At 46.3% G+C, this 24,775-nt stretch overlaps 1 protein-coding gene across 2 annotated transcripts in view; it reads right to left on the reverse strand.

Annotated features, from left to right (window-relative positions):
• Positions 1-2,372: 2,372 nt before the first annotated feature.
• Positions 2,373-24,775, reverse strand: part of LOC100051065 (liver carboxylesterase) — a 31,358-nt gene continuing 8,955 nt past the window's right edge. For both annotated transcript variants that reach the window (XM_001491828.5, XM_014738406.3), the window contains 11 exons: positions 23,878-24,011; positions 20,968-21,121; positions 19,099-19,203; positions 17,128-17,232; positions 14,702-14,740; positions 10,446-10,586; positions 8,488-8,568; positions 8,070-8,217; positions 4,103-4,234; positions 3,029-3,101; positions 2,373-2,749 (listed from right to left, as the gene is read on the reverse strand). In XM_001491828.5, coding sequence (XP_001491878.1) covers positions 2,566-2,749; positions 3,029-3,101; positions 4,103-4,234; positions 8,070-8,217; positions 8,488-8,568; positions 10,446-10,586; positions 14,702-14,740; positions 17,128-17,232; positions 19,099-19,203; positions 20,968-21,121; positions 23,878-24,011 — 1,296 coding nt within the window. In that variant the 3' untranslated portion in view covers positions 2,373-2,565. The remainder of the gene's footprint in view (positions 2,750-3,028; positions 3,102-4,102; positions 4,235-8,069; positions 8,218-8,487; positions 8,569-10,445; positions 10,587-14,701; positions 14,741-17,127; positions 17,233-19,098; positions 19,204-20,967; positions 21,122-23,877; positions 24,012-24,775) is intronic.

Raw genomic sequence — 24,775 nt, forward strand, 5'->3', positions numbered from 1 at the left:
AGAAAGCCAAGCTCAGAGGGAGATTTATGGCTGTAAATGCCTACATGAAAAAAGAAGGAGGATCTCAACTAAATAACCAAATCTTCCAGTTTAAGGAACTCTGAAAAGAAGAGCAAACTAAATCCAAAACATGCAGAAGAATGGAAGTAACAAATATTAGATTGGATATAAACAGAATAAAGAATGGAAAAACTACAAAGGGATTCAATGAAACCCAAAGCTCGTTGTTTGAAAAGACTAACAAAATTGATAAAACTGTTTTTTCTAGATAGACCAAGACAAAAAAAGAAGACTCAAAATACTAAAATCAGTTCAATACTACCAACCTTACAGGGTATTCTTCAGGTTGAAAGAAAATAGTAAGTCAAATATAATGCAAATGTATTACAGGGTTCTAAGATGAACAGAAGTGAAATATGTGGCAAAATGGCACAAAAGGGGGTAGAGAGATTGATGTTATATTGTTTCATATGTAGCTAAAAACTCCATAGCAGAGATCAAAAAAGAAGAATCATAGAAAATACTTAGTGAATCTAAAAGAAAATAAGAAAGGAGAAACAACAGAAGCAACAAAAGAACTGATGGGAAAAAAAGACAAAACCAATAGCCGGAGGGTAGACTTAAGCTGACCCATATAAGAAAAGACATTTAGTGAAAATGGACTGAGCACTGCAATTTAAGACAGAGATGCACATTCAGTACAAGAGACTTCAAGGTAAGAAATATTACCAGAGATAAAGAGGATCATTTTTGAGTGATGGAAAGAAAATACCATGATCAGGAAGATATAACAATAAAAGTAGTGTTTGCACCTAACAACGGGGCCTTACAGGACATGCAGTAAAAATTGAACAAAAGAAGTAGAAAATGTTACAATGATAGTTAGAAGTTTTAATGCAGCTCTGTTGATAATTAATAGAATGAGCTGAAAAATCAGTAGAGATTTATATTTGAACAGCAGTACTAATCAATTTGACCTGACTGACATATATAGGACACTACACTAACAACTGCAGATTATACATTCTTTTCAAGGACACATGGAATATTTACCAACACAGACCATACGCTGGGCCCTAAAACAAGTTTTAATAAGCTGCAAAGTATTAAAATAATGCAGAATATATTTTCTGATCACAAGGTAGAAGTCAATGTAGATCATTAGAGAATTTCCAAACACCTTGAAACCTAAGCAACATACTTCCAAAGAACCAATGGGGGCAAAGGAAAAACTCACAAGGGCAATTAGACAGTGAGTTCAGGGATGGGTGGACTGTAGATAACACAAGAGGATAGACATCATAGAAGCATGGTTACTCAGGGATGACTCTTGTTGTTGGGCTGACACTCAGAAGTGTGTTTATTAAAGTGAGTTTGGGCCTGATGAGCTGATTTTCAGAAGCAAGGGGCTAGGAGTGATTTGGTGATTTGCAAAAGTATGTTCACTGAACAAGTGTCATTGATCAATTAAACAACTTTAAAACCAGTTCTGGTGGCTACTTGTTACCAGGGATACAGAACAATAAGTCTTTTACTAAGTTCGGGAGAACATGTGTATTTTCAATATGAAATTCAGTTTCTTCTACTAACAAAAAATCAGGGGGGTCAGCCCTATGGCATAGTAATTCATTTTGGGAGGCTCTGCTTTGGCAACCCAGGCTTATGGGTTCAGATCCTGGGTGTGGACCTACACTACTCATCAGTCATGCTGTGATAGTGACCCACATATAAAGTAGAGGAATATTGTCACAGATGTTAGCTTGGGCTTATCTTCCTCAAGCAAAAAAAACAAAAATCAGATAAAATTTTTGAAATACTAATTATAATAGCATCAAAAACCATCAAATACTCATGGATACATTTAATGAAAGATTTTAAGACCTCTGACTTCAAAACTATAAGACATTGCCAAGAGAAATTAAATAAGATCTAATAAATGGAGAGATAAATCATGTTCATGGATTTGAGGACTCAATATTATCAAGATACTGTGTGTGTTGAAGAGAGAATTGTAGACCCGTAGAAAGGTCAGCAAGGGGCACACAACATGCCGCAGGATCACCACGGCACCCCACCCCCACCCGAATCCAGGTACATCCTCAATCTGTGCCACCTCTATCTCTACAGGTGGTTTAATAGGGAAGACAGGGACACTACACTCTGGCCACCTCACATCCTGTTGTTGGAAGGTGTTTAGGGCCCAGAGACATGGAGCAGATGCAAAGCATCCCAGGGCCCAGCCTGCTGCTCTGCTTGTCCATAGGCCAAGTCAGACCTGTCAGAGGCAATTTCCTGCAGATATTACATCTCTCTTCAGCCTTCTCTCTATAAGGAGGATGGCTTCATCTCCAATTCAAGACACAGACACTGACTTAGTCCCCAAAAGTACATTTATTCCACAATTTGAGGCCACAGATATAGAAATTCGCTCTCCCTGGCCTCTGCCCACTCCCACCAGACAATTCCCCAGCCTCCACAATCAGATGCTTCTTAGGCCCGTAACACCTTCTGTAGAATCCCCCATCTGGGTTCCCCTAGGCCTTGGAGGCTGGCTGGGATGCCCGTTCACAGCTCAACATGTTCTGTCTCCTGTCGCTTCTCCGCTGCCCCCTTGGCCAGGAGCTCGGTCCAGAAAGCCACTTCCTTGTCTTTCAGCTTCTGGGCTACCTGGGTGGTGACGCCAACCTGCAAGTATGCTTCCTTCTGGTCATACACTGGCCAATGGGGCACCCCCTTGCCACTGGGGTTCCTGGGAACAGAATAAAATACAAATTCCCTAAAGCTACTGTATGGTCACAACAACACTGAGATTTTCAGGAAACTTCTGGCTTCATCTCTGCCAAGAGGCTCCTATGCCTCCAGAGACAGGGAGCTCACCATCTCCTGGGCAGCCTGCCTGTTTTTAGAGAGCTCTTATCTCAGAGGTCACAGGGCCAGAATTTGACCATCAAACAGTATAAGCTACCCCTTTCTGAAGGACATGCCCTACCCCTTCCCATCCCTGCTCCATCTTTGCCACCAGGCTCACCCATTCCGAGCAAAGTTGGCCGCGAATTTCATCACCATCTTGCTGAAGTTGATCTCCTCTTCTGAGGCACCCCCTGTGAGGAAGACAAAAGCCTTTGCTACTCAAAGTGTGGTTCATGGTCCTTCAGCAGCAGCATCACCTGAAGGTTTGTTAGAAATTCAGAATCTGAGCCCTTACTCCAGACCTACTGAGTCAGAAGCTGCATTTTAAGAAGACTCTGGGTAATTTATGTGCACTTTAAGCTTGAGAGTTACTGATCTAGGACAGAGTAAAGGGCTGCAGTCAATCCATAAGTGGCCCGCCTTTGTCTTCTGTGCCCACCTGCCCCGCTCTCCCGCTCCAGGGTGGCAATGCCACATCCCAGGGTTTCCACTGCAGCAACCCTCCTCCTGGGATGCTCTTCTTTGAATTTTTTCACAATCTCCTTCCACCCACCCACATATGCACAGACTTTGAAAACTAACAGAGCTGCAGTGGCCCTAAGGAGTGACCCTACCAGGAAGTGCCCAGAGGCACCTGTGTGTCACAACAGTCCTGAGGTGGGTGACGTGCAAGTCGTCTGTAACTGTTGACAGTTAAGGCATTTAAGGCATTTGTGAAAAGTTTTATTTAAAAGGTCACATTATTAAATATATTAAACTTAATAAGATGATATTTAGATAGATAGACAGATGGATTGATAGATAGTTGAATAGACAGACACATGTTAGCCCTCACTCAATGTCTATTCACCTTCTAATCTTACTCTCACTCACATGCTGATAAACTCCTGTGACTGGAAGTGAGCGATGTCATTCTAACTCTTGAGCAGGGCCCTACAGGTGTCCTACCACCTGTCACACTGATGCCCTGGTCTGGATCTTTGCAGTGATCATGAATGAGGGCACATGGGTACACATTATCCATCATTCACATTAGAGTAAGAGAAAGATTGGCAACTGTTGTAGTTCACCCTTGTTATGGTGAATTCCAGAAACTGAGACGTGAAAAGGAGGAACTTGCCCAAGGACACTAAACTGAAACTTGAACCCAGATCTCCCATTCCCAAATTTGTAGTCACCAAAGGGCCATCACCTTTTAAAAATGGGGCCCCAAAGAGCGGGAAGAGCTCATCCATGTGGTCCCCTATCACCGTCTTGGGTCTCCTGTCCGATGAGAAGCTTGGGTAGTGCTGAAACTCATACACGTAGGTGGGGGCTCCAGCATCTGAGAAGACATGGATTCATGCACAGTTCATTTTACCAGACACACATTTGGATAATATCAACACTTCTGGGGTCCCTGAGCACTCAGGGAATTGGTGGCACTCCTGGGGCCTGAGGACACAAATACGATATTAACAACAACTGCTATTGTAAGTGCCAACTGTATGCTGGATACTCTTGCCCTGCAGGAAACCTCTGGTTATCAGCATAATAGAGAAACAGAGTTTCGGGAAAGTCATGTGGCTTGCTAAATGACTCATAGCTGCTGGAGGTGGAAGTGGATTTCAGTGGCACCGGGTCAATTCACATAAGCCCCTTTGCCTACTGATGCGTTCACACCCAACAACATCTACGAACATACAATTTATGCTACTATTATTTCATTGATAACAAGCTAGTTTTCATTCCTTTGGGGAATATCTTCAGCCCAATAGATGTATTTTATTCTGCCCAGTTTTGAGTATTTCCAATGTTTTTTCACGATTCTGAGAAGAGTGAAGCAAATCTAAGTTACTGGTCCAAAAGCGTGAATATTTAAATGCAAACACATGCAGAAAGGGAACAATCTGTCTCTTGTGCCTCAGGAAACCATAAACAGCCTTTCCTTTTTCTCTGTCACTTCTTGCCTCCTCCTTGGCCTGGGGAGTGGTAAGCTGGTGGCTGATGAGAGAAGAGGGGGCTGAGGAAGGACAACATTGCCTCTCTCCTCCTCTGCCCTGCCTCCTCCCTCACCTCCCCCTCTCCAAGCCGCAGAGATGTCACTTTTCCTGCGGACGGCTTCACCAGAGCTGCCCATCCCTGCTCCCTCAGGGCTAACTCTTGGGCCACCCGGCCCAGGGAGGTCGGCACTTTGCAACAATTATGATGCCCACAAGTGAGTGGGTGGAGAAATTTTACAACATTTCCCACCTTGCGTGCAGTAACCACTTTGGAAAATGCAGAAAAAAGGAAAATGAACAAAAAGATCACTTATAGTCCTACCGTTCAGAAAAACCTGTCAATATTTTAGCGCATATCCCTTTGATGTATGTAAAATTGGGATAATAGTGTGCCTCTTATTTTGTCATGATTATGATCATTTCTTCACCTCATTAAATATTCACCCACAAAATAATTTGACAAATATGCCATCCCGAAATGAGGAAGTAGAATAATTTGTTTAATTGCCTCCCACACCCCATCATTGCACCCTTGGTTAGGGGAGAGGAGATGTTTGGAAGAAGCAATCCCCTGCTGTTCAGGAATCCACTTGTTAAACAGCTGCTTCCAGGTCAGCAGAGCTCCCTGAAAGGAGGGGGTTCACCTCGCCTCTGCCGCCCAAAAGTTTTAGAGAGGAGCTCAGAACACAGCCATAGAGGAGAGATCTTCTGTGAATGAGAGAACTTATTTTTGGCACAATGCTGCCCAAAAGATATATTGCTTTTTCTCTATTTTTTAACGTTCTGCCTTAAGCCACTGAGATTTGTAAAATTCTTACAATCACAACACATGTCTTCAAAGGAAAATAGGGCACAGATTTGGATAACAATAATTAGGAACAACAAGGACAGCAGAGTGAAAGAGAGCTAGTAATCAAAAACATGCAAAATAAAACAACATCATGTTCTTTTGTATGTGAAAAAGGCTTATGATGTTGGCAGCAATATTTTATTTTTCAATTTGACTATTCCACATTCTTATACACTGGAAACAAATTTTGCAATCTGTATCGAGAACTTTAAAATGCTCCTACAGTCCAGCCTCAGAATTTCACTTCTGAAAACCAATCCTAACAAAATTCCTAGAGACTTTTTAAAGATTTATGCACATAAGATTGAGCATATATTTTTTGAAGCTTCAAAATATAAGCAGTCAGGCTAGATACCTAATAGACAGGAATACTAAAGTAAATTTTATCTGTGAAATAATGAATATTTTCAATGAATTTTTATTGACAGTGAGGAAAGGCTTATAATATAGTGTTCTATGAACAAAACCATAACAAAAAATTAATTTTTCAATTATATGTAAGATATGGAAAGATTATTAGAAGAAAATATATCAAAAATTTATAGCAGGGGGCCAGCCCGGTGGCATGGTGTTTAAGTTCGCCCACTTCGCTGTTGCAGCCCGGGATTCAAGGTTTGGATCCCAGGTGTGGGCCTACACCACCCGTCAGCCATGCTGTGGCAGCATCCCACATACAACATAGAGGAAGATTGGCACAGATGTTAGCTCAGGGTCAATTTTCCTCATGAACGAAAGAATTATAGCAGATACTTCTAGTGGAGAAGTTATGAGTGGTATCGAGTTTCCTCGTTATGTTTTCCTATATTGTGACTACCTTCCACAATGTAAGATTATATATTATTATATATTAATTTTATGTTTAGAGAAGATCTTTTTTATCAAAAAGAGAGCAAGTCAAATATAAAAATGAAAGAACAACGTTGATAAAGTCTGTGCAGTCCTGACAAAAGACCCTGAACTCAAGTCATGAGACATCACATAAAAACACAAGTCTGGTATGGCTAGACCAGCAGACAATGCAGAAAGGGATACCACAAAGCAGACACACAGGAAGAGACAAGACCAAGTTTATGAAAGAACAGATTTGACCACAATGTCCCCGGGCTGAAGAGTTTCATCAGGACCCTTGGGAGGAAGAAGCAGCAACCAGCACCTGTACATTACTGCACTGAGTGCTTGGGCATATAATAGGTCACGTCCAGCTATTTTTAACACTCTTAAAACATCCCGAATTTATAAACCTCCAGCACAGTTAGAGAGAGAGTTCTGGACCAGAGAACCATTTCCTGACTTGCAGACTAGGTGAAAGAAGCCTCCTAGAAAATGGAAGGTCCTGTGAAGACCTCAAAAAGGTACCCAGGAGGGAGACATCCTCTCTAGGCGAGCTCATCCACCGTGACCTCACACCCCACCCACACAGCCTTGCGTCAATGTGGAAGGTCCTGTGGTGGACCCAGGACACACCACGAAGAACAAAAGCCAGCTGTAGGCATTAACATTCTCCAGAACAACTGCCCCCATACCTTCCATTTCTTAGTCTTTTCAACTTTCTTGGTCCCAAAACCAGCCCCCCAAAACCCTGCCACAGCACCAATCCTATGCTTGGTTTCACTCTATCCCCAGCTCCACTGGTTAAGAAATTAGTTTGCAGATAGCTCTGACCTTGGAAACATTCCAAAACACATCTTCCAAGATTTCCCTTCTAGCCACAGCTTCAGGTGAGGAGTTCCTGTAGCAGGTGCTGTTGGTGCTTCACTAGATCCCCAACTTCTGAACATGTCAGGCTGACTTCCACCTTAAGGTCTGTAGCCCTTAGCTGGAGGTCTTTGGCCAACAGAGACCTCTGTGCCATGTGTGTAGCAGGTCAAAGCACCAGAGAATTAACAACCCTTTGGGGACAGATTTCAACCAATGACACGTGGGAGTTGGAGGATAAATACCCAGCTCTCATGCTGCTCACTCAGGATAACCCTGAGAATGTTTTACGCAGGTTTCCCAGAGCTCCCTGCTCCAGTGTCCATGGTGGATACTTGCTTGATGGGGCAGCATGGATTGGCTTCCTTCTCCTTCCCATGCCACAACTCCATTCCTCTACTGCTGTCTTCTGGGATCATCTCCAAAATAAATTACTTGCATTCCTATCCTTTTCCTAGAGTCGGCTTCTGGCAGAAACCAAAATACGACAATGTCTCACCCCAGGCTGTATGGAATTGAGCTTGGAGACCCTCAGAAATTTCCACATATCTATCTATGCTGAGGGGTGGGCAAGTCAGACAGCAAAGCTGGTGGGTTTGGTCTCCCTTTTCTGTCCAATCCCTGGAACTCACCTCTGTGATAACGGGCCACAGTCACAGTTGGGACACCAAACACAACATCTGCCATCAAGTCCAGGAACAGATCTTTCTTTTTGACAGGGTCATTGGTCCCTCCTAAATACTTCTCAATGGCCACTGGAGTCAGTTCCTCAGGGATGTTCTGAAATGGATCAAGAGTCAATGGATCAAGAGTTTACCTGGTGAACAACAGCTTTTCCAACCAGTGAGGAAGGCTTATGTTAATTGTGAACCTCCCAAGCCCTGTGCAACCACCTCTTACCCTGGGTGGTGAGGTGAGAAAGGCAGAAAAGTGGGGACAGAACCCTCTGGCCCCAGTCTTCATTGTGTCATTTAAGTGGGCTGTGATTTGGGTCAAGCCCCTCCCCTCTTTGGGTCTCAGCCAGTTGCTGTTGATTCCCTAGACACTTACAACGATCGGGTAGGACTTCCACAAGAGTGATGTGGCCTTCTTCTGGTCCAGCTTGCCTTCAGAGAGTGGGTAGCCCAGGATCTGTTAAAACAATGGTTCATTAAGCAATTGGGGACCATTGGGAATTAGCAAGAAGAACCAAACTAACCCACTGTCCAAACCAACGCAGGCTGAAGGTCACCTTGTCACGTCTTGACAGTCAGAATCTTTGATGAGTTGGGCAAAATCAATGAATCAAATGAACTTATATCCAGAAACTCAAGAAATGCAAACAGGATAAGTTAAATGCTAAGAAAAACTGTCCCAGGCCTTGGCAGTATGTATGTGTACATATATGTCAGGCTAGAGTCCTCACAATGGCCATCGACACAAACAAGGAGAGTTTAAGCCAGGGTAGTGTGGAAGTGGAGGGCTCTGGGCAGAGGACACAGGGCTCACAAATACCCTCCCTAACTCAGCTGACTGAGGAAGCCCCAAATCCTGCCATGCTGGCTTTGGTCCTTCATTGTAACCTCTGAAATTGTTCTGAAGTGAGAAATGCAGAACTCTGCACATAGCAACTCCATCCAAACCTCTGCACTAAGGGACTTGACCAAACTCTAACACAAATCCTAGTGCCTTAAGGCCCTGTCTTTAGAATGATGCAGCTTCCCTTAAAATGCCTGCCTGAGAAAGCTCCCTGCTGCCAGGAGAATTTACTGCTTGTTCCAGCTCAAACCTGCTGATGGGTGAATAGCTCCCTGAACCCCCTCTTAGAGCATTTACTTGGTTTTGCCAGAGAGAAAGTAGGGTGGGGTGAGGGCAAAAGCCGTAAAGGGGCACATTTGTATGATGACCCACAGAAATTAGACTTTTGGTGGTAAACACGATAAAGTCTACATAGAAGTTGAAATATAACGCTACAAACCTGAAATTTATCTAATGTTATAAAACAATATTACCTCAATGAAAAAAAATATTTCCAATTAAATAATGACAAAATGCTTTCTTACCTCACACATAGACAGAAAAGAAAGCTTGTGATTACAAATCCTTTCTCTGCCTTTGAGAGGTTAATCTACCACTCCAAACTGTTTCCTCAAGGACCTGAGAGCCATCTCTGAATTCACACTTCAGGGATGACTTCTGCTCTCTCTCAGGCCCTGTGGGAGCGTAAAGATCTAACTTCTTAGGGCACCTTCCTCCAAACTATGCCACTGCCGTAGACCATAAGGACAAGAGAGTTTGTTGCTCCTCTGTGTAGGTGCCTATTAACAAATCCAGGTGGCCAGTCACATGGACAAACCCCCACACCCGCCCAACAGTCTTTCCTTGAGCACAGCCAGCCTTTAAATAGGCTCCAGCCTTTATTTTCAGGGACTTGAGTTCAGTTCACGCTGGATTCTTTTCCCTGCTGCAGTGCTATAACTGAATAAAACCTGTCCTCACCACCTACACTCCTGTCAGCTTTATCTTAGAAAGAAGGGAAATCCCTTCCGAGCTTTCAGCAGTCATGTTAACTCAAGAGGAAGCGAGTTCCTCTGAATCTTTGCAGTTAGATGACCAGGAGCGTGTGTGGGGCTTATGGAGAAACCACGAAGGGACCAAGCCCAAGGGGAGAGGCTGCAGGGACCCAGGCCTCACACTCCGTCAGCTCTGAGCTCCTTCCATTTCCAGGCCTCGGTTTTCTCATCTGTCCTGTGATTGTCTCTACAGGCCCCACAGCATCGACATTCGGGATTCTTGGATTGGAGCACAATCAGAGAGTGTCTGGGGAGAGGGGTCCCCAGGGCCACACACCCAGGTGACAGCTGGGCCACCACTGAGAAGGTTTCCATGGAGGTGTCAACTTGTGCGAAGGGGACAGCTGTCCTGGACCCCAAGGGGGATCTGGAGAAGGAGGAGCTCCTGTGACCTGAGATGGGAGAGGTGATGTGAAGGGCAGGGGAGGTGAGTCTAAGAGACCAGCACATTCTCACCGTTGGAAGAAACCAGCCGAACTCTTGCTTATTGATTCCGACGATGTAGGGAACAGTGTTGAACTTCTTTTCAGCCAGAATCTCCTCAGGCATCTTTGGCAGCAGCACTCCATCAACCACAGTGGGCAGGAAGGGGTAGCTCTGGGAAAGAGGGAGCATAGTGTGTGCACTTCTCGTCTCAAGGAACACCTTCCTCCTCATCTCCACCTGTCTGAGCACAAGGCCAGCACCACAGACCTGCGTGCCCATGGCAGTGACCACAGAACTGAGGGTCCCATCAAAGGAGGCGAAGTCTGTGTGACCCCAGAGGACAGCACTTTGACCAAGGGCTAGAGAAGGTAAGGTGATGGGGTCAAGTCTCTCACAAATGAGAATATATATGCATAACATCCATATTTACATATATTTATGTGTATATATTGAAGTATTTAGATGTATACACATACATAAACATTTAAATATATTTCAATTTGAACTGTATGTATATCTATGTGTGTCTCTCTCTACAGTCAGTCCTCATTATTCGTGGTGGTTTAGGTCTGTAAGTGACCGTGAACTCTGAATTGGCAAACACTGAGCCACTGCTCCCAGGGGAAGTACGGGCTCAGGTTCCTGCAAGCCTCTGGTCACATTTTCATCAACTGTGTTTTATTTGTGTTTAAAAAGGTCTTATGTAATATACATTTATTATACATAATTAGTGATCTGTAGTTCTTATTTATAATAAAGCATCAGCCGAGAAGGGCTCCACATTTTCCAGGCCCTGGGTAATGGGACTATAATTTCCTTGTGCTTCAGCCTTGTGACAGTGCTGTCCACTATGAGTTTATCATCATCATCTCATGAATCCACAAATGTAGCCGTTTTTCCACAGCTTCATCACACCCCAGGGATGATACTTTAGCCTTTCCAGAGGGGCTCACGGCAAATTTCCTCCTCCTTTTTCTGGGTGGGCTGCAGGGTTGATCCATTAACACTGAACACACAGCTGACAGTGCTGTGACCCACGCCTGAATGAAGCTCGTCAAACACATTCATTTTCTCCCATGTTGGGCAAATCACGGCGTTATTGTGCTTAGGAACACCAGGCAGCCCCTCAGCACTATGCTTGGGACCATTTTAAACAGAGAAACCACCAAGACAAAGCACAAAAATGTGAAAAATGTGGGACTAAATAGACCACGTTAATAGTCTGAGACATGAAACAAGAAGACAGAGTGTTGCCTTGTTTGATCTCAGGTGGGAACATAGTGTCATCACGTGACTCACACTTTCTGCCCCTTTTTGCATGTCCGTGAATGACCATAGAAGTGCCCCGAGTATTCATTTTGGGTAACAAATAAATTTCAGTGAGTAGGTGAATTCACAAATACAGAATTCATGATCAATGACAATTGACTGTATCTATATTTAAACACAAGCTATTCTTGATAAGTGATTTGCTTCAAGGAGGCAGTGAGCTCCTCATCACTCCAGGTGTCTAAACTGAGGCTTGACTCCCTATCAGAGAGGAACAGCAGGAGTAAAAGAATCAGGGATGGGCTCACATTGGGTCTTTATTTTTGTTTTACCTTTGATGAAAAATATTTTCAAGGTCACAGATCCCACAGAGCCTGACTCACATGTCACCACCTGGGAAGGTGATTCTGGGTACAGGTATGTTCCATAGTTGGTCACAGAAGTTGTTAAAAGGGTGGGTTTTGGAGCCAGAATATTTGGATGTGAAACCTGGCTCTGCCACCTACTAGCTAAGAACCTGGGAAAATAATTTCACCTGTTTGTGCCTCAGTTTCCTCACCTATCAGATGGGTTGTTGTGGGGATTGAATGATAGAACACATGCAAAATGCTCAGCACAGTACCTGGTATGTGGAAAGAGCTGGATAAACATTAGATATTATGCATGAGCTGTGGTGTTACAGATCCTGTGCATAGACTCCACCCCCACGTGCCGTATTTCCAGCTCCATCCATTATGTGTCATATTCCCCCCTGGACAACCCCAGGCTTTGAGACCCTGTGACTCCAAGGACCTGTGTCTGCTCCACAAGGGCCAATGACGATGGGCCAGTTCTGGCTGCACAGGAGAAGCTCTGTCAAGTGATCTGACTCAGCAGGACAAGAGCACACATCCTAATGCAATATGGCTGACAACAGGGACAAAGGATCTGGGTGCCACCACTGCTCTCTTCGAAAGGCTGTGCAGTTCAGAAAGGGCTGCTGTGGGAAGCCGCCTAGAGGAGCAGCTCCTTCTGGAAGGAAGACACAGGAGAGGCCACATGGGGTGGTGCCTGCCATCTGCAGTGGGACTGGGGAGTGAACAGTATTCCAAACAGTGGGAATGGCATGAGCACAGTGACCGAGGTGTCAGTGTGTAGCACTAATCCCAGGAACCTCAGACCCCGGGAGCCCTGGGCTTGGAGGAAGGCTGTGGGACGTGGACAGAGAGAGAGCAGATGGTGCGGCAACTTTCTGCACCATGTCTGGCACAGAGCACAGACTCAGATATGCTTTGAAGGATAACTCCATGGAGGTGAGGGGACTTGTCTCATAAAGAGGGTCAGCCTTTTAAGAAGGGGTGACATACCCTGACCTGGGCCCACAAGTGTAAGTCTGGCTGCACCATGGGGCATGGGAGTGAGAGGGAGAGCAGAGGTGGAAGATCGTGAAAGTCCAGGAGACAGACCACGAGGGCCCAAACGGAACAGCGTCCAGCACGGGCTGATGCAACAGTAGGAATGGCAGTGTGGCCAATGCCTAGAGTGGCTACTGGTGGCTGCCCTCCATGGGGCTCCTGTATCCCCTGGCTCAGGGCAGAAACCCAGCAGCCTGCTTCACCCCTTCTCCTTTTCTTACGCCCCACATCCTGTCCATTAGCACATCCTGTTAGATGTTACTTCAAAAATATCCAGGCACCAAGCGCTTCTCACCACTCCCTCTGCTGTGGGCTAGTCTAAGCCACCATGATCCCTTGCCTGGATTGTTGCAGCCCAGGGGCCCTCCAGCTGCTGTCCCTGCATCTGCTCTGCCCCTTCCCCACCTTCCATTTAACACAGCCGTCAATGAGCCCTTTGTAACATCCAAGGTCACTCCCTCCTCTGTTCAGAACCCCCCCAAGACTTCCAGTCACACTTGGAATCAAAATCCAAGTCCTTCAAAGGACCAACCCCCACCTCCCACTCCCTTTTCAGCCTCAGTCCTGTTCCTCTCTGCCCTCCACTCCGTCCACACTGGCCTCCTGCCTCATGGCTTTTGCACTTGCTCTTCCCTCTGCCTGGAACACTTCTCCTCCCGTATTCCTGACAGCTGGCTTCCTCTCCTCCTCCAGAAGTGGGCTCAAATGTCACCTTCTCATGGACATTCCTGACCATGCCATATAAATTCAAACCACTGGCAAACTCTAGCCTCCTTTCCCCATTACCTTTCCACTCTAAGGCTGATCATCATCACACACAGTACGTATTGAATTTGTCTACTTATTGACTCTTCCTTCACTCCAGAAGGGCAGGTCATTAGTTCTCTTTTGCCTGTTTAGCTGCTATATACTCACCTCCTGAATCACGTGCTGGCACATAGTGAGTGCTAATTAAATCGTTGCTGAATGACTGAGCGAATCTCTTTTAATCCTCACCACACCTTTTAAACTAAGCGCTACCATCCCCAGGGAGAGGCAGAGAGGACAGGAATGTGAGATGTTGCAGAGGTAATGCCATTGAAATCTCGAAACATGTTAGAAGGCAGGAGGGGAGGAAGAAGGAGTATGGGGAGGATGCTGTTCAAGTTTCTTCATGGCTGGGAGCAGGGTGGTTCCTCAGGACTAAGATTCTTGGCTCCCTTCCTGATGGCCCTGCAGACAGTGCAGCTTGCACAGCTAACCAACCCTGCAGCCTCCAGGAGAAGATCTGGGCTCCTCAGTGAAGGCTCCTGAAGAAACCCCTTACCCAGTTATCTCCATCTCCCCCAGTGGACATTTCTATTCCAACTGTCTCTAAAGGGGGCATTTTTGGAAGCAGGAAATATAAACAAGAAGGGGAGATGTAGGTTGGGTGGAGTGAACACAGAGTTGATGACTGGGAGCACAGGACTGGGAGTAAGGGGAATGGGTTCCAGTCTGGTCCTCCTGGCTGTGTTATCCAGACAAGTCACTTCCTCTCTGGGCCCCAGGAATATAAACAGAAGGAATTACTATGACTCCACAGGCCGACCTTGAAAGTTGTCAAGACTTAAAACCTGTAATTGAGAAACCAAAGGTCCTTACCTCTCTAGGGTCTCCATGGAAATCAAGGGTGAAAAATTTCTGTGAAGACAAAGGCAGAGGATGTGGGTGAGAAGGCTTCCTGGAGAAAAGCTGGACGCTAGCAGACCTGGGTATGAGAAAAGGCTGTAGGTGTAGGACAGGGGAAGGGGCTCTGGAGAGCATGTCTGTGGTGGTGCCTGCCCCGCCCTCCATCCATTTCCCCTCTTGTTTCCCCAGGCAACAACACCCCCTTTTTCCATTGGGGGACCTCCTTCTTCCCCACTTTCAGTCCATGAATCCAGGCCTCTACATGTGACCTGAGGTACCCCATCTCCCTGACCACAGAGATTAGTTCAGGGATGAGCACATGCCCATGTCAGTCCAATAGAATTTACCCCAAGACATTTAAGTGAATTATTGGGAAAGAAGGTTTCCAAGCAGATAAAATGTAAGTCTAGAGTGCTCTTCTTGTCTTTAACCTCCCCAGGGGACAAACCTGCCTGAGAATGAAGCCAACACTGAAAGATAAAAAGCTGTGGGACAGAGATGGATTCTTAATAGTACAATACATGCATCTGGATTCAGCCATGCCTGAAGCCATCTACTCCAGAACTGTAGTTTAGTTTTCAGTTAGTTACCTGAAGATTCTGTTACAACACATTTCTTTTTCTGCTCAAGGCATTTTGAGATGAGTTTTCTCTTCTTGCATTAGAAAGTCCTCACTCCTACAAGCTCGCGGGAATTCACTGCACTCTACACTTTTCTTTATTGTGTGTTCACCAAGACTGCACTGATGAGAGTTAAGGGGTCTGACTAGCATGCAAGTAAGTGATCATTAAGGATCACTCTATTATGGATTATAGCAGAACGACCCAGGGGTGTATGTTGGGGTGTGGGGGGGTGCACAGTGTGTTTCTGTGTGCTTGTGTGTTTATTTTAGGTAAATGGATAATCATGGAAACACTTCCTCACGATGTCAGGAAATCTCACAAGGATAGTACGGGATCTTAAGTTCTCTGGGTTTTCTCAAAGTCACCAACTCTCCTCTTAAAACCGGGTCCTCTTGAGCCACGTGGCGAATTGCTGAGATAAATTTTCCTCTTTCCAGACATCAGAAGACTGTTGTGCTTTGATTCGTTGAACACATTGGTCACCTCATTTGAGCCAGAGAAACAAGGATCCAAGACCCAAGGCCACACTGGAGTCAACCCATGGGAACAGAGCAGAGTCCAGTGCTAGAGGCCTGTCCTGGGGCTTCCAGGAGTATCCTCAAGAGCCCAGGGTCCAGACAGAGGGGCCAGGGTCTTACGCGACTCCTGGGCTCACATTCACATCCTTCCTCCACAAAGGGAATGGTCGTCACTGGCCCTAAATGCTGCATTCCCTGGGTGTTTCTCCTTGTGATGACCCACTGCCATAGCCATCCATCAATCCTCAAATGTCACCTTCTCTATGAAGTATCCCTACTGACTATATTGAATGCTTCTCCTCTCTATACTCCCGCTACACTTAACCCAAGAAGTCTACGGTGTGTTTCTCCTGAATAATTTCGTGTGAGCAGGGACTGTATCCAATTCATGTCTGCATCACCTTCCCTTTTACACTTGCTCCCATTTGGCTAGTTTGGATGGATGGATGGATGGATGGGTGGGTGGATGGACGGAGTTGGTCAATACCTGGAGTATAGATAAATAGGACGGTTAAGTGGCTAGATTGATGAAAACTAGCAGGTATGTGATAAGTGGGTCATGGGTTTTAGAAGGATGGATGATGGATTAAAGATATGTGGTGGCTGCATAATGCATGATGATAGATAACAGAAAAGAGAAAATTACAGATGGATTGATATTAGATTGATGAAAGCATATCGATGAATTGGATGGGTTGGTGAATAATAAGATGATGAAAGGATGGATGAATGGATGGTTGGTTGGTGGAACGGATGAATGGGTTGACGTATGGTTATTCTGGAATCACAATTGAGGTGAGTCTCAGAAAATCTAGAAAATTGGGGAACCACTGGGTTATAATTGAGCTACTTTCTAAATTAGCCAAGATGAACTGTGACAACATTCCTGAAAATCTTCCTTAATATCTGCATGCCCAAAATTCAGGATGGTAGTTTCCTCTGGGAATATGTAATGCCTAATTTCTTAAAAATATATCTGCAAACAAGAATGGCAAAACAGTAAGTTTTGACAGAACTGGGGGATTATTACACAATTGGTCCTTGTGTTATTTTTTGCCTTGGTAATATTTGAGATATTTCATAATAAAACAGAAAAAAAGAAATTTCTTATTCAGATGCAGAGGCTGACACTGCTCCTGAGAGATAAGACATTGTTCCAGGTATATTTTCTTGGGTGAGAGGACAGCTGAAATGACAAAGCCTGACTCAGGGTTTACAGGGTGGAGAGCTTGGGCAGACAGGAGAATGGAGCACATACCATCTTCAGCGATGTCTCCAGGAGCTCGTCCTCTGTCTTCTGGCGCAGGCAGTGAACAATCACAGCCGAGGTGGTAGTTTTACACCCACTGAAGACGGCAATTTTCTGCAGAGATCACAGACAATAGCAGAATTCAAGAGTCATGTCCCTTCGCTCAGTCAATAAAGAGGTGTTCCATCCAAACCTCAATTTCTAAAGACAGCAGGGGTGGCAGAAAATGCTCTAGACCAGCGGATGTGGGTCCTGGTTCCAGTCATGACACTTACACAGCCTCTATTTCTGTTATCTTATCTCTGTTAGAACGGGCACAATGATCTCAGAGCTGAACATCTAAGCAGGGGCAGCAGGAGTGGGGCTAAGAGCATGGAGTCCAGAATCACTCTGTCCTGTTACAAATCCGAGCTCATCCATTTACTAGACGTTTGCACTCAGGCAAGACACTTACAAAGTGACCAGAGGAGAAGAGGCAGATGGAGAGGAGGCAGGCTCCACGATGGCGGGGCCATGGAGAGTGTGCACGGCTCCCCAGAGCCTCGTACAGTGTCTGACACAGAATCACAGATCAGTGTGTATTTGTTGAATAAATAAAAAGTCAAGTCAAGAAGGGGAGGAGAAGACAGTGAGAGAAAGAGGAAAAGTAGGAGAGAATGAGAGAGAGAGAAAGAGCAAGAATAAAAGTCTCAGATACACTTAATTTTGCCAATTTCTGATTCCTGTTTGATAGTCAAATCCAGCCCCATCTCTGCCACTTGTTTCTCTTAAATACATTGCATGTCCTGACTTCAGCCTGGTCAAGGGGGCTTGTGTTTTTTACAACCAATGAATTCTGAAAAAACACACTCAAAGATTCTAAAGTTCCTGTTGTCTTCCTTTCTTCTCCTACTTTCCAACCCCTTTAAATCTGGTTTCTGCCCCCACCACTCCATGAAACCAGCTCTCACAGCCCTACGTAAACACCCCACATCACCGACTCCAGCGGGCCCTCCTCAGCTGAGCCTCCTGTGGCTCACTCTTCCTTGGCTTCCTAACAGTCTCCAGATAAAGACAAAGTCCTCACCAGGGTCCTGTGCAGCATGGCCCCTGCAATGTCCCCATCCTCAGCTCACTCCAGGTTCCCTCTGCTCCTTCTGCTCTGGCCATATCAGCCTTTCTCATTCTCTCTCACTAGAGATGCTTGCTCCTACCACAGTTCATTTGCATGTACTGTTCCCTTTCCAGAATATTCTTTTCTCACCAAGTAAATTACTGCTCATCCCTCTGATCTCAACTCACTGATAATTTTTCCAGGAAGTCTTTCCTGATAACCGCCCCCTACTCATGGACTAACTGCTCCTTTGGATTCTGTTACGACATCAGGTCCTCTACTTTATTGCTCTTGTCACAGTTGACATTCTCTAATTTGTGTGATTATGTAATCATTAATCTGTCTACTCCATTAGAAGATGCTTCTAGTGGTTTCTAGGTGTCTGGCTATATCAAAATTATTTGTTGAGTGAATGATTGAATAAATGAATTAATCCCCAGGAATGGACCCCAGGCATAAGGCCCTAAGAAAGGAACCATATGAGACTCCTTGCTACAAGTGAGTTTATCAGATCTGAGACCCTGAGAGAGACAACACACGGTGAGACTCCACTGCCCACTGGCTGGCTCAGCAACCCACCTTGGCACACTTTGGGAAGTGTGGTCTGTGGACAGTGCTCTTAGCTGGCAGTCCAGTATCATGAGCTTGAGGCCCAGCTCTGCCCCCATGACTCTCTGACCTTGACCAGCTGCTTCCATACCCTCCCCCAGGTTACGCAGCTGGATAACTGGGAGGTTGAGTGAGGTATCTCTTTGCCCTTCCCAGTCAGCCATCCTCTCTTCTGTGATTCCTTGTGGACGTCAGCTGGATCCCATGGCAACAAAGGCCTCTGAAGACTCCAGGAGAGCAGAGCTAAGGGTGCAGGGGTGTCCCAGTGTGAGACCCACCTGAGCTGCGGCCTTTGAGTCCTTCTTGCACACAGCAGTAGTGAGGGCCACGCCACTCTCAGAGATGGCCCGGTGGAAGAGGTTCTTGGCCAGTGGAGATAACATCTGGGAGGAAAGTGGAGATGAAGAGAGTTTATGCTCATGGGAGGGGTCTTCAGGAGCTGCCCCCATCCACAGCTCCGCCCTGGCCCCACCTCTGGACACCCTGGGGCTCAGTGGACATGACAGGTCCTTGCCTGGCCTGGCATGTTCCCCAGGCTGATTCTGGCATCTGGCTACTCAAAGAAAACCTCCCTCAGCTGGAGGGAGCCGGGAGCACAGAGTGAGGGACAGAACAGAAAGTGTGTGGCACACGCTGATTGTAATAATCAAAAATATCTGATACATGTTAGGAAATTCCTAGCAGTAATTCAAAGGCAAAATTCTGATTCTGCATTTTCACTACTTAGAACATATCCTAGGGAAAAGGATCGTGGAGGCACATGCGATGTTTTTCTTCTTTTTTGTCAGGAAAATTTTCACTCATCTGCGCAAATCTTCCTCTATTTTTTGTACGTGGGATGTTGCCACTGCATGGCCTGATGAGCAGTGTGCAGTCTGCACCCAGGATTTGTACCTGTGAACCCCGGGCTGATCAAGCGGAATGCACAAACTTAACCACTACACTCCCTGGTCTGCCCACACACAATTTTTAAGAATGCTCATACTGCTTATAAGAGTAAAAATTGGAAACAATTGAAGGTTCCAATATTTTGACATTGGGTAAGCAAGCTATTTTTCATTCTTACGATGGTATACTATGTGACATTGAAAAATAAAATTATGCAAGAGTATTTAATGATTAGCGGCAAATTGATGGTATATTTTAACATCAATGAAGGGTTTTTTTCTTTAATAAATCCTATATAGATAGACAGATGATAGATAGGTAGATAGATAGATAGATAGATAGACTGATAGATGATAGATTGATAGAATGAGTCATGGAAAAAAGTGTAGAAAAATGCCCATGGTATGTATCCCTGGAATGAGACTGTGGGTGAATTTTTCCTTCTCTGGGGTTATCCGGGCTTTTCCTTTTTCTCCACTGTATAAAATATGAAAACAGTTTCCTCGGCATATTGAATTATGAAAACAATACGTGTTTTAAAAGTTAGCTAACAGTGCTGACCCTCTGCTCTGCTGTGAGGCAGCTGGAGGGGTCCTTACAGCTTCCAGCACCTTCTAATGTAGTTTTCCATCTTTGCTTCCCCCAGCCCCATTCCCCACACAAGGCTCCCATGTCATGCCTGTGTCCCACATCCCCAGTCCCATCCCTCCCCCTGACTCCTCCTCCCTCTTACCCGCTTCCCTCAGCCCAGCTCCATCCCTCATCCAGACACTGCTGCCTTCCCTCTTGGGCATGGACTAGACTTCAGACCACCTAAGAGGAGGCCCCTGACCTGTTCTAGTGCTTGTGTCCCCTGACACGTAGATCTGACTACAAGCCAAATCATGACACTCTGTCCAAATCTCATAGCTGAATCCTCTTATTCATAATTTATACCCACACCTACTTCCCAGGAGAAGTGAGGTGAATCCTAATGCGAAAATCATTAGGAAGGAGAGAAAGGGGTCAATCAAGTGAGAAGAGAGGAATGTCCTTGTTTCAGCTGTAACTGGAGATTCTTATGGACCTAGGATGCTAAGCTGAGCTCTGGAGCTTCCTGGGGGCCAAGGAGAGCTTGGCCATTAGTTCTCCACCATCTGATGCTGTGCAGAGTAGCATTAGCCTTGAATCCAGGTCTTGTAAGCAAAGGTGCCCCAGGCTAGACTGGCTAGGCTACAAGGGGTCCCATCAGGAGCCACATCAGGGCCAGCATCACTTACAAGAACAGAGACACTTTCACCTCCTGCTGACTCTCCAAAGATGGTCACAGAGCCTGGGTTTCCTCCAAAGTTGGCAATGTTTTCCTGGACCCATTTCAGTGCGGCCACCTGGTCCAGGTGACCCCAGTTTCCTGGGCTGTGTTCGTCCCCTGTGCTGTGAGTAAGAGAACAGAGTGAGCTGGGAGCAGAGATGTCATGGCAGGGCTCTCAGGACCACAGATGGGGTTGTGGGCTCTAGGTGAGCTTTCTGAAATGAGACAGGGCTTCCATAGCCCTGACACAGGGCTATTCATCTGCCTTCCTTCCTGTAGCATTGTTTTGTTGTGGGTTGTACATTCCTTTATCCGGTATCTGTTTATTGAGCATCAGCTATGTCCAAATGCGGTTCTAAGAGCCAGGAGCTCATCTGAGAACAAAACAGGCAAACCTCTGACTACACAGAGCTCACACTATGGATCATAAACAAATAAAGGATAAGCATAGAATATGAGGTCAAGTACTGAAAGTGCTTTCAGGAAAAATAAAACCTGGTAAGGGAAATGGCAGAGGTGGGGCAGTGGGATCCTATTTGAGATCACATGACCAGGGATGGCCTCTTTGGGGCTGTGGCATTTGAGTAGAGAAGTGAATGAGTGAGCACAGAGCCTTGCAAATATCCAAAGAAGGGAATTCCAGGTGGAAGAAACTGCCAGTGCAAAGGCCCCGTGGTCCAGTGAGCAAAGTGTGAGTGTAGGACATGTAGCTAGAGAGAGCCCTGTGGCCCTTGGTAAGGACTGGATGCCATTGTAAGTAATGTGGGAAGTCACTGCAAGAGAAAGACATGATTCCGTTTATGTGTTAAGTGATCACTCTGGCTACTGTGCGGATCAGAGAATAAAAGGAGCAGTTATACAAGCAGGAGATTATTACAATGATTCCAACAAGACACACAGAGGGCTTAGACTGGAGTGGATGCAAGGGAGGAGGTTAGACTTGGCTGGATTCTGAATGAATCTTAAAGGTGCAGCCAAGAGGATTTTCTAGTCCACTGGATGTGGTGTGAGAAAAAGAGAAGAGTCAACGCTGACCACAAGGCCTTTATCCTGAGCAAGCAGAAGGATGCAGCTGCAGCAGCTGAGCAGGAGGCGCTGTGGGAAAAGTGGGAGTGTTTTTGGGGGAGGGGCAGTGGGAATCAAGGCTTTAGTTTGTCCCGGTGAAGTGTGAGGTGCCCTTTGATGTCCAGTGGAGACAGCAGGAGGTAGAGGAGGTGGTTAGTGATGTGCATCTGGGTTTCGAGAGAGAATTTGGGGCCCAAAATAGAGAGCTGTGATATTGCTCCCTGAGGTAGCTCAGGGCAGCAGTCCAGATGGAGAAGGAGACACATGGAGGCCCAAGGACGGAGAGGAGGAGGGCCCAGTGAAGGGTCCAGAAGGAGCAGTCCGTGAGGTAGGAGGTGGCCGGGAGCCAAAAGCAGGAAGCTTTTCAAAAACATGTGAGTGACCATGAGTGGATGCTGCCCAAACTGTGTATGGTTGTTTTCAAGGTTGGGCTAATTGGTGACCTTGAGCAGAGCAGTTTGGTGGTGTCATCAAGATGAACACCTCACTAGTGTGGGTAGAGTAGAGATGGGAGGAGAGGAAGCAGGGAGAGCTAATATAACAGTTTCCCTGTAATGCGGAGCGGAGTAATGGCCCCTGGGTGAAACAGAGGAGGAATCTCAAAGAAGGCAATGCATCCTGAGTCATGACTTGCCTGCGATAACCCTTCTCTACCTCCATAGGTCTTTCCAGTGAGTAGCCCACCTGCCACCCCCCCCCCCACGCCACAAGGCCACCCATCAGCCATCTCAGGTTCAGAGGTCCTGAGGCTGATGCATTCAGAAAAGGCTCTCAAGAACCCTATGCTGCAGGGAACCTGCTTCTGGTTCCACGGAGATGCGATGGAGAAGACTCTAGCCTTGACTCATGAATGTGCCAAATGCAGAAGGAAACGGGATGAGAGGACTTGCCATTCCCTGGGAGGGTTGTCCCTCGAGATCATATGCTCTCACAACTTCCCAGCTCCAGCCACCCATTCTCTCACCCACACCATTCACTGAGCTCCCATCAAGAGTCTGCCCCTCCCTCACTTTCCCATAAGGTAAGATGTGTCAACTTCTAACTGCTGTGCAGCATGCTGTCACTTTAGAGGTTGCAATGTGCTGGGGCAGCACAGATGAAAAGAACATGAGTATTTCAGAGAACGTGACATTTGAGTTATCCAGCCCTGGCGGTCTAGCGCTTAAGATTCAGTACTCTCACCGTTGTGGCTCAGGCTTATTTCCGAGGCTGGTAACCGCACCCCGAGTCTGTCAGTTGTCAAACTGTGGTGGCTGAGTATTACTGTGATGCTGAAAGCTATGCCACCAGCACTTCAAACACGAGCAGGGTCACTCATGGTGGACAGGTTTCAGTGGAGCTTCCAGACCAAGACAGACTTGGAGGAAGGACCTGGCTACCCACTTCCAAAAAAATTGCCATGAAAACACTGTGAAACAGTGATGGAGCATTGTCTGATCTAGCGCCAGAAGATGAGAGGATGGCACAGAAGGACCAGGCAGAGTTCTGCTCTGCTGTACGTGGTGGCTAGGAGTCTGAATTGAATCAATGACACTAACAACAAACCTTTGAGCTGAGCCTTGCAAGATGAATAAAAGTTTGTTGGGTCAAATAGGCATTCCAGGCAGAGGGAACAGCACATGCAAAAGCTTAGAAGCAAGTGGACCAATGTGGCTGGGGAATGAGAAAGTAGATGGAGCGTAGTTGTGAAGGGCCTTGGGTGCCTCACTAGGGAATTTAGCAAAGATCCTCCTGGGGGCTGACCTGACAAGAGCTGAGTCCTAGTACGCTGGCTCTGGGGGACAGTGTGCAGTGAGGAAGTCCAATATCTTACCTGAAAAATCCCCAAATGCCCAGGCGGTACTGAATGGTCACCACCACCACATTTTCATAGGCAGAGAGGGGCAGCCCATCATAGGTCGATGCTCCGCCTACCACCAGACCACCTCCGTGGATCCACACCATCACCTGGACAGGGAGGAAGCCAAATTACTGGTTACAGGAAGCAGATCTGAGAAGGACTTCAAGAGGTTGCCTACTTTGCTCTCCTACCTCTTAGCGATGACTCAAGGAGGCCGTTACCCAAAGTTCACCAGTCCACAGTAAAGTTGGAGCAGGCGGTCATTCTTCTTCCCCATTCTCCTAGCTGGGGCCCAGGCCACCAACCCATTCAATGCATCCTCATTTCCCCTGCGTGTCCCCCAGCCTCAGTGCCACCCCTTCCCAGGGATCTTCCTGCTGAGAACACCATCATGGGAAAAGCCAAGGCTTAGGGTGTCATCTTCTTCCCAACACTTCTGTCATCCTCATGCCTGGACCCCTCCCTCAGCTCAGCATACTCGGCACGCCACAGCCCTTGTACTTCAGCTTCATCTTAGTTATCTCTTAGGCAGTGAGTTAAACTTCTCCTATGTGTAAATGATTCTCTCAAGAGGAGCACATGTCCCCAGTGGCATGTCTTCCTAATATGCCTTCCCTCTGCCTCCACCTGAGTCTTCTCCATCCCCAAATCCCACTTATACTCCAAAGCCCAGCCTAAAAGCCACCTCCTCCAAGAAGTCTTCAATCACTTGACATAATGATCTAAGAATCTACTATGTCCTGGGGACTTTGATAAGAACTGAGGATCAGGGTGGGCACAGTTCATGACTCATGATTCCTGCGCATCATGCCAGGTGAGTCCCGGGAGATGGCTGGCTGCTCACACCCCTCCCTTATCCACCCCAGGGATC

This window comes from Equus caballus, chromosome 3, assembly GCF_041296265.1.
Source record: "Equus caballus isolate H_3958 breed thoroughbred chromosome 3, TB-T2T, whole genome shotgun sequence".
Classification (NCBI taxonomy): domain Eukaryota; kingdom Metazoa; phylum Chordata; class Mammalia; order Perissodactyla; family Equidae; genus Equus; species Equus caballus.